The sequence below is a fragment of the Corvus kubaryi genome, unplaced genomic scaffold (assembly GCF_017639235.1).
Source record: "Corvus kubaryi isolate FWS band 111438036 unplaced genomic scaffold, C.kubaryi_AGA036_p1.0 37300, whole genome shotgun sequence".
Taxonomy (NCBI): domain Eukaryota; kingdom Metazoa; phylum Chordata; class Aves; order Passeriformes; family Corvidae; genus Corvus; species Corvus kubaryi.
Window position 1 is genome coordinate 17,868,317 of NW_024581093.1, and position 21,690 is coordinate 17,890,006.

General features: G+C 43.8%; 1 protein-coding gene across 3 annotated transcripts in view; it reads left to right on the forward strand.

Moving 5' to 3' along the window:
* The window catches only part of CDH5 (cadherin 5), a 30,407-nt gene extending 12,264 nt beyond the window's left edge, over positions 1–18,143 (forward strand). For 2 of the 3 annotated variants that reach the window (XM_042027642.1, XM_042027643.1), the window contains exons 2-12: positions 4,883–5,084; positions 7,337–7,625; positions 7,714–7,830; positions 8,499–8,663; positions 9,052–9,239; positions 10,942–11,195; positions 11,766–11,908; positions 12,473–12,597; positions 14,097–14,205; positions 14,492–14,737; positions 15,514–18,143. In XM_042027642.1, coding sequence (XP_041883576.1) covers positions 4,896–5,084; positions 7,337–7,625; positions 7,714–7,830; positions 8,499–8,663; positions 9,052–9,239; positions 10,942–11,195; positions 11,766–11,908; positions 12,473–12,597; positions 14,097–14,205; positions 14,492–14,737; positions 15,514–16,019 — 2,331 coding nt within the window. In that variant the 5' untranslated portion in view covers positions 4,883–4,895 and the 3' untranslated portion in view covers positions 16,020–18,143. The remainder of the gene's footprint in view (positions 1–4,882; positions 5,085–7,336; positions 7,626–7,713; positions 7,831–8,498; positions 8,664–9,051; positions 9,240–10,941; positions 11,196–11,765; positions 11,909–12,472; positions 12,598–14,096; positions 14,206–14,491; positions 14,738–15,513) is intronic. The other variant, XM_042027644.1, reaches the window with a different exon arrangement.
* The last annotated feature ends 3,547 nt before the right edge of the window (positions 18,144–21,690 follow it).

The window sequence follows — 21,690 nt, forward strand, 5'->3', positions numbered from 1 at the left end:
TAACAACCTCACCTGGGCAGGGACCCCTTCTGCTGCTCCCCTGGGAGCTGGGCACAGCCATGGGCACCAATCCCAACCTAACAACCTCACCTGGGGACCCCTTCTGCTGCTCCCCTGGGAGCTGGGCACAGCCATGGGCACCAATCCCAACCTAACAACCTCACCTGGGGACCCCTTCTGCTGCTCCCCTGGGAGCCATGGGCACCAGTTCTGAGCCGAGGGAACTGGGACAGCAAAACCTGAGACCATTTTCTCTCCTGTCCCTGGTCCCTGTCAGGACACCACAGACACGTTTCAGTCCTCTGTGCTTCCAGTGCCCCTTTTGGAAGGGATAATGCTTTTTATCTGCCTGCAGGGCTTTTCAGAGACGTGAGGAGCTTTATTAATCCAGGTTTGCACAGCCCTTTATGGCCCGTGAAAGGCAGCATTAAGAATTGCTAAGGCTATTTTCCTTTAATAATGTTCTGCATGCTCACCAAAGCTGCAGCACTGAAAAGAAAAAAGATCATTTATCCCCCTCCTGTGTTTGGTGTGTTAACTTTCTGTCTCTTAGGGCTCACTGCATTCACACATTTAGTTTTGGTCCTACCCATCATACAGATGGGAAATTAATGTTAAAATGGATTCTGTGTGGCCAGGCTGTTCGGAGGCATTCTGCTCCCTGAGACCAGGTCAGATTGTGCCCTCTGTATCTGCCATGGTTTCACTGAGCACAGCAATTTTGGAGGTGTTTAGATAGTGTATCAAAGAATATTTTTTGCACCTGAAAAATAATTTTTCAGTGCTGTCTACTCCAAGAAAGACTAATCTTTTCATAGGGGGTTTTTCATTTTCACTTACATCATTCAGACTCCAATAAGTAAAAATAATCTTTCATTTCCAGCCTTTCTCACAGTCAGTTATGCAAATTATCTCAACAACATGGACATAACCCTTTTAAAATGTGTTTCTTTTCTTGTGTATGACAGCCACTTTTAGCAAATTTCTCTCTCAGGATGTTCATTATCACCACTCTACCACTATTTGGGTTTTTTGGATACTGAAAAATTCTCAAAGTTAAGCATAAGGTTTTAGTATGATCGACCAGAAAATTGCATCATTTCAGAGGCAAGTGTCCCTCATTTCCTAAAATCTCTGTACAGAAGCCTGGTTTAACCTTTGTTTAACACACAAGCATAGAACAAATTTCTTTGCCAACTGAACTACCCTTGCATAAGCATTAATATACACTTTTAGAGTGAGAAGCAAACTAGGTGAGAGGCAAATACCAGAAAAAACCAAAAAACCGTAAATGTTCATACGAATATTTCATCCAATGTGGTTTCATTACATGGGGACTGTATTTACATCAGCTGTTCATCACCTTTACAGTTGATTACTTGCCAAAAACCTGTAAAAGCAAATTTTAATTAGTACAGTATTGTCTGTATCTCCCCCCGACATTTTTTTAATAATTACTCCCAGTCTGGAAGAAGAAACTGCACTATGTGAGTCATGTGTCACATAAATCACTTTGAATACCAGAATTTCTCAGTTAACTGTCTACAGTACCCTGCAGACCAAGAGTTATTTGCTAAAATAATTCAACACATAAAATGAATAATATGGGTGGGAAAACCCATCATTTGCTGGAAGAAAATTTAAGAGCAGAGACAGAAACTCAGCTGCTTGAATAAACCATTTCCTGCTAGCTTTCAGGAACATTTACGGTCCCTGATTAGGTTGAAAGAATCTGGAACTGTTGGGCTAATCAGGCAGCAACACAGGGATAACTGGGGGCTGTTGTGAGGGCAGAGCAGGGCAGGGACTCGTGGCAGCATCCAGGAGACCCACGTGCATTCCAAAGCTGTGCTGGAAGCCTGGGGGGTCACTGCTTGAAGGGATGCACCTGATTCCCTCCCCTCAGTCCTGGCTGTCCCAGCAGACACAGGAAGAAAGGAAAAGCTGATCCCTACAGGAAGAAAGCAAAAGCTGATCCCTACCTGTAAATAATCCCCTGTTATCCCTCAGAAATGTTCTCGCTTGTGGCTCCATGGGAATGCCTTCTCCTGCTCAGGCATGGGAATGACCCCTTCTGCTGCTGCCTCTGGCACTTCAAGTGAGAAGTGCTGGGAAGGAGAACTGTCATGGCCAGAAAAGAGAGAGCATTTAGTGCAGCTTGTCAAGAGCTGACAACCCTGGGACGCGGCATCCCCGGAACGCGGCCTTCCCACCAGGACAGAGCCCTTATCCCGCCACTGCTCCGCAGGGCCCCGCTCCGTACAGCGTACTCCCTCGCTGCCAGGGAGGAGCATTCCTCAACACTGGGAGGAATTCAGTGACAGGCTCAGCAAAGGCTGCCAGCTGCCAAATTTGGGAACAGGTGCATGGTGCCATGGAGGAAGTGTCCCCAGGGTCAGCCTGTCCTACAGGGCAAGGCACCTCCCATGTCCCTGGAGAAGAGGGAGCTCCAGTGTGCACTGTCATTTCCCCAAAATGAGCAGTTTGAAAGATGCCAGAGGTGAAGCAGAAATCAGTTTTTGCAGAGGCTCTCCCACCTCCATCTGGGTTTGATCTGCAGTGCCAGAGGCAGCCAAGGTCCTCCAAACTACTGCCAAACGAACCCTTCACTTACCAGGGAGGCTGGGCAAATATGAACAAGGAATCAATTAATGAGGAGTTAAAGGAATTGAAGACTCCTTATGATGCCTTTTCCTGGTCTTAAAATCAAGAGTCATACACGGTTAGAAGGGGAAAAGGGATTTTACCTTGGTATTTATTTTAAGGATCCTTAGGTACACACATCCAGGTCACACGCATCGAGATGCACCCCGCCGAGTCTATCTCTGTGTCCGCCCCCCCCAACATTGGGTATATCATTATAGGTTTTACTAATTAGCAGATCTATCAAAGATTCCCCAATGAGAGGCTCAAGTGAGCCCCCCCTCCCCAAGGAACCTTCCCCTGGATGGTTCTATCTTGGTTTACAGAATGTGTTCTGGAGAGGACCTTGGGGTCTGGGGCACACTGATCCCTGGCTACGAAGCTTCTCAAATGTTTAGTCTCTTAGCTTAACAAACAAGTCCAAGAATGTAGGCAAAAAGCACTGGGAATACAGAAGTTGTAAAAAGGTATAACAGGGGTATAAAAGAAAAGGCAAAAATCTTCATGGCATCATTTAAAATCTACAAAGCCAAAGATGGACACGCTGAGTGAAAGGGGTAGCTAAAGTTTCAGCTGAAATGCACATATATCTAAATAATTCAGTCAGCACTTTCTGGTTTAAAACTTCCAAGCAGCAGCTCAGCACTACAGGAGAGCTCCACTCAGCACAGCAACAAGAGAAAAGGACTTTCAACACTCCAGTCTGTTCTTTGGCAGAACCACAGCCTGTGCTGGTTGGCATTGTCCAACTGGCTTCCTTTGGTTATCATGTTTTGTAGTTTTACAATGAAAGTCAGACCTAGGCAATCACAACAGAATCATATCACTGCCTTCCAGTTTCCAGTTATAAAACATTCATCATCACAAATAAAGCATAGAAAAACAGCTAAATCATACTCATTTTTCTAAAAATATTCAGAGTCAAGCTAAGTGCATAGAATAGAAAAAAGTAGCTAAATCAAAAAGCTTTGTTTGAATCCAGAAAACTGTATTAAACACAGCTTATCTATTAAAAAGCAACTTCAAATCCACCTTATTCGGTCACTTCCTACACAGCCACAAAGGAGGAATGTTCCTCAGTTTATGTACAACAATGTGGGAGAGAGAACAGTAGAGGAAAGCAACATTTCATGGTAAATAAAATCTTTTTTACTGACAATAATGCTGCACCACCGGATAACACTGATTGCTTGGTTACCAAAGAGTAATTTTGGAAATGTCTCAGCACCTTCCTGATGAAAATATTAATTTAATCTCACATCTATCAACCTGTGTGATGCCAACTTCTCATCACAATTAACAGGTTTATTTTTGATGTGCATGCTGACAGCTCCTAAAAGCTAATGGAAAGTCATTTATGTGCAATTTGAAGTCTGATTACTTGAGTGTTAAAGTTCCCTGACAATCCTTTATATTGGGAACGGGAAATTTAGGAAGAAAATGAATCAGCTTTGATACATTAAAATAACTCCTCTGATAAGAAAGTCAGGCCTAAAGTTTGCTAATATTAATACAGGATGCAAAAATACAGTTTCACCTGAAAATCATTTCACAAATTATCATTTTGCAGATGTTAAAGCCTGAGAACAGGGGATAAAGGAACTTTATGTGAGTCTCCAAAAGTTTCAGAAGACAAGGAGTTGAATCAATAGATGAGCTCTTAAGGAAAGATAATTTGCTGTATTGTACTTGGAATTGATTAAAAATTTCACACGAATCACTTTCTCCACCAAAAAAAAAAAAAAAACCACCAGATTTTATTCTACATCAATATTTTCCATATGAAGATATTGACTACAGCATATTTTGTGTTGGGGCATGTCAAAACACTGCATTTGGGTTTCTCAAGCCTGAATGTTTCATTTCAAGTGGAGTTAACTCAAGCTCAGCCATGGTGCCAGGGGCTGCCCTGTCCTTGTGCGCAGGGGGGACCCCGGCTCTGAATCTGCTCCTCAGGGCAATGACAGTCACTCAGGGGGATGCTGGCCTTCATACCAACATTCAAAACTCACTTTTTATTGAATTGAAATACTTTGTGTTGGTTTTTACAGTTGTCATCCAGCTAAAACTGCTTCATAGAAGGAAGAAGCCTTCAAATTTTGATGCTGAGGCAAATGAAAAGAAACAAAGAGATCAAACTTCCCTACAGAAGGAATGTCCATTTGCACCTCTATGTGTGCTCCCTCTGCTTAATCTGATTCTGTTATTTATATTTTTGCATTTCTATATTACTTTCCAGGCTACAGAAGAAGATGAGCCACTTTATTCTACTTTTCTCATTGTTCCTGGCTCCAGCATTTGCTGATGGAGGAAGCCAGAAATCAACCCAAAACCTTTGTTCAAACGATGTCAGCCACAAGCGCCAGAAGAGAGACTGGATATGGAACCAAATGCACATCAAGGAAGAGATTGATACACCTTTGCCACACCATGTTGGCAAGGTAAGCAGCAGCCTGTGAGCAATGAGTGACTGAAAATAGCAAACAAGAATCCTGAAAAATGTTATTTGTTTGCAGTCTGGGCAGGAGAGATGAAAAGGAAATAGAAATGGGACTTAATACCTACATATTAACATGTTAAAATCTTCAAAATGTGGGCAAAGAGTAAATGAAAAACAGTATCAAAGGGATTTTAATTCCTTTGAAGAATACAAATAAATTTAAGGGAATGGCAGGTCTGGAGATGCCACAATGTGGGAACAGCCACGCTACCTGCAGGTGCATGATTAGGAAGGAAGTCTGGTGCCTGATACATGTCAGTATTTTTCTGGAAGCACAAGATTCTTTCAGAAACCTCAGAGATCAGCAAATAAAATGTATGTATTAAAACACACAGTTCCATCTCTCAGCTTGGACACCAAACACGAGTGCTATGTTTCGAAATACTGTTACACAATCAAAAATATTGTTGCACAAAGCAAAAGCAAATCATTTTTAAAAATACTAACAAGCACTGACCTGCTTGCAAACTCATTTTCTTCAGGGCAGTGCTCATAAAAGCCTGTTATTAACTGCATATCACCCAGGAAAAGTTCTCCCAATCTAGTCTTTCAAAGTGATGCACTGTGACACTTTGCAGATAAATGCAGCTGAACGTTTTCCTGCCCCGTACAACACTCACATCTGTCAGGGCTGTCTCAGCAAAGTCAAACAGGCCTTGCTGGCTGCTCTTGGCTGCCAGAAAGCACCACAGAGAAAGCAAAGAGGCCACAGGGTCCTCTCAGCTACCACAGGGCATCTCTGTTTCATTTCAGACCAATTCAGCCCCAGACTGAGGAGCAGCTTCTATTCCTGGAGCTGTCCTAAATAAGATTAATTCCCTTTGTACAACTCCGGGGTGTTTCAACAATCTCCTGCTTGCTCCTGCCGTGGCTGCTCGGTGCATCTGCAGCACTGAGCCCTTGATAAACCCTTTAAAGAAAGGCCCCGGGAGCAGCATGGCAGGGCTGAGTGACAGCTGCAGGAACGTGCTGACACGTTCCGATTTTATCGTGCACCACCTTGCTGCTTTCCTTTGTGTGCTCATCCTCAGCACCAGAAAAGGCATTCTGAGAAGTTTGTACTTTTTGCACTGAACAGGTACATAAAAACTGAGAAAGAAGGCACTGACTAGCCCATCCTTGAGACAGGGGTGAGGTTATTTCTCATGTGACATCTCCAGAGTTGTGAACTGCTCTCCAGCAGCCCCAGCAGCCAGAAGCATGATTGAGGAGTGAGGGGTGGAAATATTAATGACACATTTCAAAAGAGAAAAACGAAATTGTAACAATGCTCAACAGTAAATGACAACTACAGGATAAATCGAATCCTGAATACACAACAGGTGACATTGATGATAACATCGGTAACAAAAGGCTAGAAATACTTGGTCAAACCCAGCAATCCTTGATAATTAGCTGGCTGAAATAAGAATGCTGATATAGTGCATGGAAAATTGTGGTTTAAACCATCTCTCAGTGTCCCTGGATGCGTGAGGGTATAGAAAGGGAAGCATCATCACATTATCTGCAGATCAAGTAGTGTGCAAAAGCATTTATAATTGGATTAAGTTATATTTTAAAACAGATTATTGTTCATTCCTCTTATCCCATCCTTTTCTCATTGCATATAACCTTAAATTTTAAAATCTATGGGGTGGAATTGTAACCTTCCTGTCAGTCCATGAGGCTGAAGACTGCCTATTAAACGACTGCATGTGACTGAGCTGTGGCAGGAATTCTGCTAAGTGCTAAGGAATAGAGGCTAATGCTGAATAGTGTCAGGAGCTGTGAATACAGATTTGTTCCTGTAATCCTGTGGAACTGAGCAAAAACCCCTGGCAGGTTCAGAAAGTTGCAAACAAGAGCAACTCAAACTGAACCGTAGCTCACGTTTAGACATAATGAAGTTAATTATCTGTAAGTGTTGGCTGCATGAACAATTTATATCTTTAGGAAATATGAGATATTATTTTAAAAAAAGCTTTTTTCTATATACACCAGCAAGTTTCAGTGTGAATGCAAGTGCCATCCTATAACCCCAGATGCTGCTGTGGTGCTGTTCAGTGATGCCCCAGCTGACAGCAAAAGTCCTGAGGGCTGCTCTGGTTCCCAATGGGATGAAGAATTCCTGACTGTATGAATCCTCTGGGAGAAACTGCTGCATCGAGCTGCCAAGCCCCACCCTTATCTCTCTGAATTACACTTTCCTTCCAGATCACATCCAGTGTAAGGAACAACAACGCCAAGTACATCATAGAGGGTGAATATGCCAACACCATTTTCAAGGTGGAGGAGACCAGTGGGGACGTCTACGCCTTCGAGAGGCTGGACAGGGAGAAGAAGGCAGAGTATGAGCTGACAGCCCTCATTATTGACAGAACAAACAACAGGTCACTGGAACGCCCCTCCAAATTCATCATCAAGGTGTATGATATCAACGACAATGCCCCTGTGTTTGTACAAAAGGTGTTCAATGGATCTGTCCCAGAAATGTCACCAGTAGGTATGTCCTCCCTCACTCATCTCCCTCCATGGCTGGGGTTAAAAAGCAGAATTTATACTAAATATGCAGCTTGAAAATCTTTTTCTAGGAACCTCAGTCACCAAAGTGACAGCTGTGGATGCTGATGACCCAACAGTGTCAGGTCATGCCACAGTGACCTACCAAGTCACTAAAGGAGGCGAATATTTCACCATTGATGACTCTGGTAAGTCAGACACACAAATGTCCTTACACTTTGTCCTTACCCTACCCTTTGAAGAAAACGCAGTTTTAAGCCTTTTTCATTCTGGAAAAGAGAAATAATAATTCAAAAATATAATTTTAAACATGATTTAGAAAAGTTTTGCATTCACACTCCGCAGTGCCACAGTCCCCATCTGGAAATGAACTAATAAAATCAGGAAATCAACTGCCATGAACATGAGAAGATAAAAGGTCATTTTTTTCCCACTTACAGAGAGATTGACCAGGAGCAAAGATGAGTTCATGTTTTCAATTCAGCATAGATACTGTTCCTGTGACTAAACAGGAAAAGGGAATACACAGATTCTGAAGCAGCATTCAATAATCAATAATCATTTGCTTTCCTAAACTTTCTAGATTAAATTTTGTCCAGTTTTAAAACCAATGTCAGTATCTCTTGTAACCACACTAGTCTGCTAGAGCAAAGAACGCAGGTAAAGAGGTTAAAGATCTGTTGAAAGGAATATTCTGCAATAATTCTCCTAAATATTCCATCATGCAGAAAAATTTCTAACATTTCTTGAAAAATACCCCTGAATGTGTGGCATAAGATAAAAATCTGCTGTCAAAATTGAAGAGATGTTGGATGTGCTGCGAAATCTAATTGTATTCCATGTTATTTTTTCACAGGAGTGATTTATACAAAAGAGCCTAATTTAGACAGAGAGACTAAATCAACGTACGAGATTGTTGTTCAAGCCAAAGATGCTCCGGGGTTTTCTGGGGATTCCAGCACAGCCACAGTGATCATCACTCTGTCCGACATCAACGACAACTTCCCAGTGTTCAAACACCGTGAGTGTCACACGGGCTCTGAACCTCTTGGAAACCAGGGGCTGACACAAGCACAACGAGTTTAGGTCGCAGTCCAGCACAACTCACCTTTCCTTTAAAGTGGCCAAAAGAACTTTACGTGTTCATGTTCTTCCATGCTTCAGCCACAGCCACTTTTCCTGGGCGATGCACACCTAGAGCAGAAAACAAAAATCAATATTGATTTCATCACTTTGCTAAAGATCTTGACAATTTGGGGTATTATTTATACTTTTATATGTCTTAGAGATATGCAATGCTGAATTCTCAATGAAATATTTCTCTGTGCATCTATCAAGTAAGACCATTTTTAACTAAGTTCTAACTTCCATGTACACACTCCTTATGTCTTTTTCTGTTTTTTTAACAGCGTCTTTTCACTTTAAAGTTCCTGAAAACATTTCAGTGGGAGGAGAAGTTGGCAGAGTCAAAGTAGAAGATATTGATGAACCACAACACAGAAATACAAGATACAGCTTTATCCAAGGAGAGTTCAGGGACACCTTTGACATTGTAGCCAATCCATACACAAATGAAGGAATCATTAGGCCAAAGAAGGTACTTTTCCCTGTAACAAAGATGATTATTGTGGTTTTCCATGTGTAATGTAGTGGTTTTGGTTTAGGACTAGCAGCAGGAAAAAATGGAAATGCATGAAAGTCAGCATGAAATATACTGATCCTGAACACCAGCTCTCCAAGCTCTGGGAGAAGAAGAGCTGGTGATTTCTAGTCCTTTTCAACCTCTAGACCTGAAAAACTCCAGAATTACTGCAGAGTGCAGTGGGGGCTGTGTCAGATATTCAGGTTATGCAATATGGGCTCCTTGCACACTTCAAGTGGTTAGATGCTTCAAAGAGGCAGAGATTTAAGAGTTGAACCCACTGGCCAAGTCAAAGAATCCTTCCCTTCTGCAGCCCATGTGAAACCAAAGTAGAAAATGTGAATGAGTCCACCCGACCTCTTTTCTAAAACCCCTTTGCAGTTTGGCATTTGCTCCAGTCTGAGCCACAGCTCCCTTACCTTCCCCAGGGTGTTTTCAGAGCTTCCCCACTAATTTCTTCTAAGTCTTTAAGTCTCTCCAAAGCCTTTATTAGGGTTTGATTCTCTGTTCTTTTTAAATTCTCAAACCCACTTGATTTGTACCAAGGGACTGCTGCAGAGCATTGCCAAACCAAGACTTCATTGATTTCATTGACTTGCTGTTAAAAGAAAAAGAGGAGAGAGGACTATGAATCAGCTCCTGTAATCCTCAGATTGACAGGAATGTGTTTTTCCCTTCCAAATGTCTCTCTGTAACTGCTAAGACTAGAAATGTCATTAAGAAGAGAAAACTTTCAGGAAAAACAGTACCAGGTATTTCAAGGCAGTAAAATCCTTGGCTGTGGTCACACTGGGTATGAGCAGCTTTCCTTCACCCGGTGCGGCTCTTCCCCTGGCCTTCCCAGGACCTGGGGAGTGCCTGCCCAGAGGAGGAGCAGTCACAGACCCCACACACTCCCTGAGTGATTTGGATCCAGCTCTTCCTTCAACACTTAGTGGGCAAAGTTCACCACCCTGTTTTGCAATGTGATTTTGGCCGTGCACGTCGTAATTTTAAATATGCAGCCATGTGAGATAAAATGTCAGCTGCTGGATACATCTCATCACTTCCCTTTGCAGCATCTACTCAAGAGAAAAACAAGAGTCACCATAACTGCTGTGTATCTCAGTGCTTTTAGAATCTCAGGTGGTAGAACAGAGGAAACTTTGAAAGGTGCATTTCTTACTGCCCAAGCTCCTGGCCTTCCTCCCATTGTGTTATTCCTTTTATAATCTCAGGCAAGGGGAAAAACAGGGAAGAGGATGTCATTCATCACTAAATGCCCCAGCTGTCAGTCAGTGCAGATCTGCAATCTGCCTTGAATGCTTTCAGAACACAAAGCTTAGCCAGGAGGAGAACCTCTTCCCCAGCCTTTGGGGGACCGGAGCTAACCAAATTTTGGTAGTTACAGCATTATAAAAAGAAAATTATTTAACCCAAGAGTTACTTGCTGAACTTAAACTACTGGATGAATCTGTTCCACACCAGAGGTAGTTTGAGCCACACTATGACAGAGTTCAGCTGGGAAATGCTCCCCCACGGGTCCAGCCAAGATGCAATTTGGTAACATTGCCAAGCATGAAATAGAGCACAGATCTTAAATCCACACAGAGAGCCAATGGAAAGTGTGCTTAGACATCGCCAATGGAAGATTATCTGTAACTGTCTTTTGTTTTAGCCCCTGGACTTCGAAACAGTAGCAGAATACAGGTTTAGCATTGAAGCAACAGACCCCACCGTTAACCTTCGCCATTTCAAACCCGGCAACCCCCGGAGCATCTCCAGAGTCACCATCGAAGTCACCGATGTGGATGAGCCTCCTGTCTTTACTAAACTCCCATATGAATTTAAAGTGAGGGAAAACCATGCAGAAGTAAAAACACTTGGTTCCGTTCATGCAGAGGACCCCGATGCTGCTAAACGGAAAATCAGGTAAGACAACACCAGCTTCAGCAATTCTGTTTAAAAGTGCAGAATTCATTAATGACACCAAGAATTTGACAAAGAATCAAGACTTTGGCCCTATTTTTCAGAATCTGCATGCCAAACAAAACAAAAAAATCCAAGCTGATTTTTCAGCCCTGCAGCCATGGATATATATGGTCACCAAAAGCTGAACATAAATTACATTTACCCATGTAATTACCACATGGTGTTACTGATAAAACATTTTCGTATTTAGGGAAAAAGTATTATCCTGGATATTTTTACATGGCTATAATTTATTGTTATATTTTTTATTGTAAGAGCTCTCCCAAGCATGTGCTTAGAGAAGGAAATAGACTTCTGAAAGAGCAAAGTACAATAATCTGGAAACTCCTTGGACAGGTGTATTTCAGTCTCACAGCTTGCATAGTTTTAGGGAAAACTTCTCAGCCCTCCTGGCCAAGATATTAATGTCATTTCACACAAGAACTCTCTGACCTTCCTCTGAGAAGAAATGATGTGAAACACAGCATTACCAGCCTTGCACTGACATATCTTGTTTTAAACAAAAAACAGATATATTCAGCGTAGAGCTAGCCCTAATGGAGACTACGTCAGGGTATCCAATAATGGAGTTATTCAGCTTCCCAAGCCTCTGGACAGAGAATTCAGCTCCTCATACAACATCACTGTAGCAGCTGTGGAGATCCTTGAAGATGGTAAGTGCCACCCATTTCCCAGTTTGAAAGAAATCTGGGTACACCTTTCCAGCAGGGCCGCAGCTTATCAAAAATGAAAGGCACAACCTGACAGGCTGTTCCTCCCGAATGAAGGGGGGGCTTCAAGGTTTGCATAATCATCTTCCAAATCAAACAAATCCCTACAAATAGGTCAAAGATCTTTTTAAGATTTGGCCCCTGGCTTTGCTCAGCTCCAGGGAGTGGGGCAGGCCAGTCCCCACTTGGTTTGATATTTAATAATACAGACATGACCTGTTCTGTCCATGGTGGTTTAGTGGCAGAGAACGATGCTCAATCCATCACCGTGCAGTGGGAAGAATCAGGAAGCCATAAGCTACTGTCATTTTATTCCTCAAAGACCCTTGATGATTTACCCATTAGGAGAGATTTTAGGAAAATAACTTAATCTCAGAGGAAAAGTTTAAATTATGATGGAGCTAGAAATTCTTCCTCATGTGGGAGGCACAGAAGTGGTCACAAAGTGTGGGAAGCCAGCACTGGGAGTCCAGACTTGTGAGACTTGTACCCTTCTTGTCATTCCAGGCCGTCTTTCCGACAGAGAGTCACATGCCCACGTTCACGTCATAGTTGATGACGTAAATGACAATGCTCCAGAACTTGTTTCTCCCGAGGAACCCCGAGTGTGTGAAAATGCTGCACCAGGAAAGGTGAGACAGGGAGAGTTTTTCCCTGAGACCTGAATTACTGCTTGCAAGCTCAAGCGAAAGATGTCTTTTAATGAAAGTGAGTCTCAGTTTTCATGCCAAAGCACCTGATCATTTCACTGATTTCCAAACCATCAGTGGTCAGGAATATCTCTCAAGGACATTACCCTGTTGGAATGTTGACTTTTATCTGCTTGCACACATGGGCTGCACTGCTCCTCTCCCCCCAGGCTCTCACGTCTGTGTGTTAACAGTTGAGCCATGAAGGACAGCCAAGCTTTGCACAGCAAAAATCAGCAACTCAGTTCCATCACACAAATGCTCATATGTGATACTGAGATGGAAACCATTTCAAGCTTGTAAGAGGAACATTGCTGCATGGAACTTTATTTTGTGGTCACAGAGTGCATGGATGTGCACACACAAAATGTGTTAGTACTTGGCACAAATAGTGTCAGTATTTTGGATGTACCTGTTTGGCCACAAGCGTTCAGCCTAGACTGTAATATTTGTTTAGTTAAGATACTTTGTGTCATGGTTTAGGAATGGTACTCCCCAGTTTAGTGTTCCCACTGAACTCCAAACCACAGACCACTCACTCCCCCGCCTTTTCCACTGCAGCAGGATGGAGAGGAGAACTGGAGGCACCAAAGTTAAAGATCATGGGCTGAGATAAGAACAACTTACTGGAAACGGGAGTGAGATAAGAAAATGAGCAGTAATAGCAACAATATAAATAACAAAAAATAAATATAGAAAAAAATAGAGAGAGTGTGGAGCAGCAACGCCACCCAAGCTGCTCCCTCTGGCTCAGCACCAGCATTATCCCACCACTCCCTCCACCACACTTGCTCGAACAGAAGGAACCCCTCTCCCAGGAAGAGAGTCCCTTTCCCCTCCCAGTAATGACATGAGATGGTCTAGAATAACCTCTGTGCCCCCTCCCAGCTACTGAAAAAAAAATTAGCTCTTTCCTAGCTGGAATCAGGACACTCTGTCGCTGCCTAGACTCTCTGATAGAACACACAAGGTGTTAATTTCACCTTTAGTTTAATTTTTACAATACCTTTGGGACATAATCAGACACATTTTTTATATTTTATACATCTAATCTACATCAGGTTGAGGATTTCAAAACCCAAGCATGTCCTTCAGGCGTGGCAGTCTTAGTGGTATTCCACAAATGACAGTCACACCTCAAAGTAGGCTGAGCACTTGAGAAGACACCATCTTAGACATTTCCACAAGCCATATGTCTTTGAGCATGAGGCTTTTTTCGTGCCTTCATTACACAAAATTTGAAGAGGCAAAACTGGTCTCTTTGAAGACCCACAAAGAAAATGCTTGCCTTGAAAAAACTTTAAGAGGAGCATCCTGAGATACCTGTGTCCTGCCCTTTACTGAAGGGTTACACAGGACACACAGCTCAGCTCGAACACTCCACGGGTTTTATCACTGGAGGCAACGTGCACTGAAAACCGTGACCTCTTCCATCCTTGTAGGTGATCGTCAGGATTTCAGCTGTTGACAAGGATGAGACATCACCCAGAGGTTTCTTCAGATACCTACTGGCCACAGAAGATAGCAACTTCTCCCTGGCTGAGAACTACGGTAGTGTATCCCTGCAATGCCTTTCCTAGCTGCTCAGACTGGGACCCTGGCACTCAGGGAAGAAAAGCTGTAGCACTGACCTGTGGTTAGTCTAGCTGAGCTAAGTAACTCTTGTATTTTTAAAGGCTTAACATACTGAAATAAAAGGTGTTTGTTGCCACCGAAGTTTCACTGGGCTCCCGAAAGGCTGGGACTGTCTGAGGGGAAGAGGCACCAACTGACAGGAAATCTGTGAGGACAATCTGGTAGAGATTATCACTAAATGGGATGTCATTACTCCTTCCAGATAACACCGCTAACATCACTGTCAAATACGGGCAGTTTAATCGGGAACTTGCCAAATTCCACTACCTGCCTGTCCTCATCTCAGACAACGGCGACCCTGACCTCACCAGCACAAACACTCTTGTCATCAGTGTCTGCAAGTGCAACGAGAAAGGCAACTTCACTTTCTGTGAGGAGAGGGCAAAGCAGGTCGGCGTCAGCATACAAGCACTGGTGGCAATTTTTGTCTGCATCTTCACAATCATTGGTGAGTATCTGACTTTTGGAATGTTCTTTGCACTACAATGTGAGGATTGTTGTGTTCTTTCTTTAGCTGAGATCCACAAAAGCTTTGCAGCTATGAAAAGGTCAGAAAGCCAGCTATGCTGTACCTATGTGATTCATCTCATGTGCTCTTCCCCTCTGGCCTGTTAGCACAGCTTCTCACTCCTCTGGACAGGCTGAGTTCCTGGAGAAGTTATTGCACACATGTATAATACACTTGATTTACGGATACCAGCCTCACACACAGCTATAAAACTGTCAATTTGGGCTGGGGCAATAACAACAGGATTACTGTTTCCTATGGCAGAACTGGTCTGGAAGCCCTTTAAGCAGAACATAAATACATCTGTAAAAAATCAGCAGGCCAGTACCTGTTTGCTGTATTTGAAATCTATCACAGACAGGGCTCAGCACTTTTTTCTTGTCTGAGAGCTGGCCTGCTTTGCAAGTACCACATAAGTAGCATCTGATGCTCAGCATTAAGAGATTTACCAGTTCAAGGCAGTAGTTGATTCAATGACCTTGTGACACCATGCATTTGTACTTGTAATTCCAGTTCAAGAGTCAGGTGGACAATTCCTGTCTGGACTGAACTCCTTCAACTAATCCTACAGTGAAATAGAAATTTTAACTATTTTTTTGGTAAATACATGTTAAAAAACACTCCAAAAAAAAAAAAAAACAACACTTCAGACTGTGTTACGTATTTTAAATTCAATTTTAGTGTCTTACTTCTCTATTCACACGCGCTCATCTGAGTTTCCTTTGCAGTAATTGCATTGCTGATCCTGCTAAGAAAGAGGCACAAGAAGGATCTGAGTGGCCTCGGGAGGAACGTGGCAGAGATCCACGAGCAGCTGGTCACCTACGACGAGGAGGGAGGTGGTGAGATGGACACCACCAGCTACGACGTGTCTGTGCTCAACTCCGTCCGCAAGAACGGCCTGAAGGCGGAAGCCGCTCCCTCTCTGTATGCACAGGTCCAGAAGCCCCCTGAAAACATCACCCCTGGAGCTGGGGGGATGGAGATGATGATCGAGGTGAAGAAGGATGAGGCTGACAACGACAGGGATTTGCTGCCCTACGACACTCTGCACATCTACGGCTACGAAGGCGCCGAGTCCATCGCGGAGTCCCTCAGCTCTCTGGGCTCGGGCTCCTCAGACTCAGACATTGATTATGACTTTCTCAACGACTGGGGACCCAGGTTCAAGATGCTGGCTGAGCTCTATGGATCAGAACCAAGTGAAGATTTTGTGTATTAAGTTCAAACTAGCCATGAATTTTCTCCCTCCTGCTACAGATAGACCCCAAGAGACTGCCAGTGGCCAAAGAGGAACTCACAGTTCTTCCCTCAAGCCGTAGTAGGATTTCAAACAGGCACGGAAAAAACCTGCAGTAGGGTTAAAAAGACACGCAGAGACCACCTTCATTAACTTCCCCCAGCACTACCCTCCTTGCTAACATTCATTTTTTCCCCCAAAATTGCTGCTCATGGGCCTGCTCAACTCTTCCAGGACACACTTCCTCTCCCCGTCTTCCCCACTTTTCCTGGTTTTGTCCCCTTTTTCGCCCTCATTCCTCTCCTCCTGTGCTGTTTCCATCCCCATGATCCAAGGTCACCCTCCACTGGGAGAGTGGCGTTGAGAAGGGATGTTTTAACCCCCCTGGATCTCCAGCTGGCTGCTTTGCCTGCCCCTCTTGCAACATCTTTATTGATATTCTACATTCATGCTTACCCAGTAGAGAAGAGGAACATATGGTCTATCACTTAATATTAGAAATTACTCCATCACTTTCAAAAAGAAGCATGATTTTTTCTTTCTTTCCATTCTATTAATTATTTTTGCTTTATAGCCTTCTACTACATCTATGAGTTACTCAAGATAAAATTAGACAGGATTTTTAGACACACAATCTGGTTTCATCTATCATTTTTAACAGCCTGATGATGATTTCAGGCACATTTCTGGCATGCTAGAATTTGCTCTAGCTAGCAGCAAAATTATTTTTTCTCTCTGTAAATAGGATCTCAGTGTTACTCAATGGAACATATCCTTCAGGGAAGGAAATGTGGAGATCAGGGGAATGTTAAGACTCCAACACTAAATCTCTCTAGATGGAAACATAGGTCTCTCTAGATTTCTAAAGATGTTGAATAAGGGGTTTATTCAGCATTATTAAAGCAATAGCATTTTTTCAGGGACAAAACAATGAAGGGCCTCATTACTGTGAAACTGTTGTGCTTTTTTTCTTAGCAGGTACTGTAGAAGGAGTATTTTCCACCTAGGAAAATATTGTAGACTCCCAAACCAGAATGCTACACACCCATACACTCAGCTGCATAAAAGCACCACAAATGTAAGGCAGGTTTGGAGCTGCAGCCACCAAGTTCCTGGTAAGGGACCGTGTTCAGTTTCCCACCTGGTGAAGAGCCACAGAATGACCAGAATGAAACTTCCCACATGGGAAGTTACCCGGCCCAGTACATTTTGGGAAAAGTGGGTCCCTTAGGACCATGGCCTGTCTCTGGCTTCCAGCAGTGCAGAGTCCTGTTCTCTCCAACAGGAACAGAGCCCTACTGCACAGATCCTCCACTGTGCAGGATCTGTGCTGGAGCTGTATGTATTAGTTTAGTTGATTTGATTATTTAAATCTGGTAGCTAACCAAATAATACTAAATCTTTTTTTTTTTTTCTCTTTTTTCTTAAACCAGTATGGTGGAACCTCACTAATTTGCTTTTTACTTGTTCACGTCATCTCTAATTCACACTCCCTTCCCCCAAAATGTTTTCTTGGCAGGAAATAGCAATGCTCTCACATCACTCCTCACTGCTGTAAAAAGTTGCCCAACACAATACTTGGCTGGACACTGATGCAACATCAACAATGTAATCACCCAACTTTTCAAATAGCAACTAAAGGAAAACTGAGGAGAAATCTGTCCATCGGTCAAATCAGCTTTGGATCCCGTCCTTTATTCTTAGAAAGTACATTTTGGGATAACAGCCTTGGTTTTATTTTGGATGTGTTCATTCTCTTTTGCTTAATCCAGCCAGCAGTATGTACTGTAGGGGTTCCACGTTTGTGTATTATAAAAAATGCTAACTAATAATACTTACAGTTGTAGGATTTGTCAGTACCTGTGGTATTGGCTATCAGCAGGTAATGTTAGTTATGAAATTATTTAGTGCAGTAAGTCAAGTACTTTGGTAGGTATCAGCCAGATTGTATGACCTGGAATTGCTGTTTTTAAGCCTGATTTTTTAAAGTTATTTTAAGGAACACTGTATCCATTTCCAATGTATATGATGTTTGCACTGGACAGTTTCTTTTTATACTCCTGTACTGTATTATGTTGTTTTTTATTACATAAAAGCCAGCCTCAAGTTTGGGTTTTCTGTGCATTAATGAGTTCCACCCAGAAGACAGTATCAGGCTTTGTGCCGCTGTGACCTCAACCATAAAAACACTCTTAAGTGAACCCAGACTAGGCCTCAACTCACCAAAGAACTCTCTGTAAAAGCAGTTTTTTCCCTCTCCTCGCACAGCTGTTGGTAAAGCCCCGGGTAAGGGACAGAAAAGCCCCAGCAATGCAGCTGGGAAGGTTGAACCCTCTGGGGAGCTCTGCAGTGCTGCAGGATCCATCCCACGGTCCAGCAGATGTTTGGGATTTCAGCAGCCAGGCATCAGGGTGACTTTGAACCATCCCTGAGCTCCTGCCCTGTTTTCCTGCCTCTCAGCTGGAGAAGAGTCACAGCCCTGGCTCAGCACAGCCCCAGAGCAGGGGAGCCCCAGGGGCATCCAGGAGTGGGACCCAAATGGGAAACCAGGCTGAAACCCACGCCCAGCCCAGCCCTGCCACCCGTCCCTCCCCGGCCTGCCCCCCAGACACACAGAGCACAAACCCCTCCAGCTCCCTCAGGACTGAGACAGGACATACACAACAAAACACATCTCTGCCAGAAAATAAAATTACCCCTAAATTTGCAGCTTTAGCTAGCACAGCTTCTCACCATCTCTTTTTACTACTACTAATGACTACCCCAATATAGTCCCAAGATTATTCTAGCACTTTAAAAAAAAAAAAATCACATCAATTTTCCCCAGATATGGCACTTATAATTTACAAAGCCTGGAATAAAGAAAAAAAGTTCAAATCCTTCACTGCTAATTACCATGAGCAAACGCCAGATCAAACACACTTTAGCACAAGTTGTATTAAAAACACAATAGATGTGCTAATTATGTTGTAATGAAATGCATTTTTCCATAGAAAGAATTTGATTAAACAGCTACTTGCAACTTGTAGCAGAGAATCTCACAAAGGTTTTCATTATTCATTTAATTAATAAGCATTTTAATCTCTTATCCCCAAAAATATATCATAAATTGTTATTTTATTACATTCAGATCTAGAAGTTCATGCCATTTAATAAAGGTTTAGCCCCACCCTATCAGAACTTTTTATGAAACAATGGCTTGTGATGAGAATCCTTGCTATGTACCAAAGCAGCAGTGAAAAGCTGTTTGAATGGGAACACGTGGCACACAGTGGCACCCTAGGTAGGGCAGGTGACATAAGGTCCCTTTATCAAGGCAAATTTACTCCAGTCAGTGAAAGAAAGCTCAATTCTATGGTTTATGATCCTGTTGCAGTCCAGCGCTAGTGACACGCCGTACAGAAAAACACAGCAGCAAACCCAGGGCAAACTGAAGGATTGGTTACCAAAGGAAAATCAAATAATCCTTTCTGAGCTCTTGTTCTTCAACAAGTGCATTCTTCCCTTTTCTCCTTTCAGCAGCAAGGGCTTAGAACAGCGCCAGGAGGGCCCAGCCAGCCTGGCAGTGACACCTGCCCTGCACAGGGACTGTCACCCTGCCAGGGCTGACTGGAGTGGAAAGCCTGCAAAGCCTCACTGGCTTTTGGAGCGCAGAGTTCGGGGTACAGATCCACCTCTGTACATTTATTTTACATGATTTCACTCCCAGGGATAGGTCACATGCAGGGGAAATGCTCTGGGGGCAGTAAATATGTGTTTGTGTTATACTCTCTTATTTGGCTAGAAATTGTAGTTATACTTTTTTTCATAGTATTTCAGGTGGGGTTAGGACAAAAATAAATAATCACTATCTTTTCTGAGTTTTCTCCCTTTTTTTTTTCCTTTTTTTTTAAATAAATGTTTCAAGTTTGAAAGAGTAAGAAATACAACTCCGTTGGTTTCACTTCACAAACTTTCTGGAATGAAAGACATCACCAAGGTGAAATCTTTCCCATTGAAATCTTCCCATTTCACGATCTTAGTGTACCACAAGTCATCAAGTCCTACCAGGAAATGAATAAGAGTCTGATGAGATCACAGAGGAAGATTTAGGCTGAATCTTGGCTGTAAAAAAAACATGACAGAAAACAAAACAGCAAAGACACTCTTTTAGTCTGCATCAGAAAAAAGGAAAAGAAAACAATACCAGAAAAACCCTTTTATGAGCAATAAACACGCACGGATCTTTGCCGACCTCTCTCACCTTCCTGACTTTGTTCCTGCCTGACCTAAAGGAAAAGGGAAAACCAGCATTTCCTTCCACTTAGCCTCAGTGAGGGGCTGTCCCACCTGCTTCCCCTCAGGACTCTCTTAATTCATCCAGTTAACCCCTTCATCAATGCCACAATCAGTCAGAAATCTCTGCGATTCTTTAATTCCTCATTAAAAAAGAACCTCCACATGAAAGCCAGTGCTCTGGGTGAAGTCTCCAGAACAAAGCAAGACAGAGCTCCCCAGGCAAACTCAACCAGGAAACACAACCCCAGGAAGGTTTTCCAGAAAGTCAGAAACGGCTGGGCTGCAAACGGTCCCAGGAGCTCTTGTGGCAGCCTCAGGAGCCCCAGGCCTGGCCTGCAATGCTCCTGCAAACCAGAGCATTCCCAGATGGGTCCCAGGTAACCCCGTCTGCTCTGCCCCCAGCGAGCCCCACCGCAGGTGGAGCCCAGGGGCAGTGCGCAGCCACCACAAACTGCTCTGAACCTGGGCACTGCAAAGAGCCTGAAACGTGATTCCCACCTCCAGCATTTAAAAATGGCTTTTTCTGAACAGCTGTCCGGGCTTCCCTCTCTCCCCTGAAAGAGCAAACCTGAAGAACCTAAAAATGCCAAAGGCCTGAGCTGCACTTGGTGTGTCCCACAGCACAGAGGTGTGGAATGCAGGCTGGTGCCCTGGCACTTCACAGGGAACTTGAGCCTTGCTGCCAGCACTGGGACACTTCCTTTTATCCAGTGTCCCTGCTCTTGGCCCCAGGACACTGCCCTTTATCCTGTGATCCTGCTCTTGGCCCCAGGACACTGCCCTCTACCCCATGTCCCTGCTCTCAGCACCGGGACACTGCCCTTTATCCTGTGATCCTGCTCTTGGCCCCGGGACACTGCCCTTTATTCTTAATGCCTGCTCCCCGGACACTGGCCTTTATCCCGTGTCCTTACCTCCGGGACACTGGCCTTTATCCCTTTATTTCTGCTCCCGGGACAATTCCCTTTATCCCGTGTCTCCGCTCCCAGAACACCGCCCTTTATTCCTTTATCCCGGGACGCTTCCCGGCCCCGCCTCAGCAGCGCGGGCTGCAATGACCGCCGGCGGCCGCCAGGTGGTGCCCGAGGGCAGCGCTGGGCACGGCCGCGCTCGGAGCTTGCCGATGGATCCACGATGGATCCCCGATGGATCCACGATGGATCCCCGATGGATTCCTGATGGATCCACGATGGATTCCTGATGGAGTACCGCTGGATCTACGATGGATTCCCGATGGATCCCCGATGGATCCACGATGGATCCACGATGGATCCCCGATGGAGTACCGCTGGATCCCAGATGGATCCACGATGGATCCCCGATGGATTCCCGCTGGATCCACGATGGATTCCTGCTGGAGTCCCGATGGATTCAC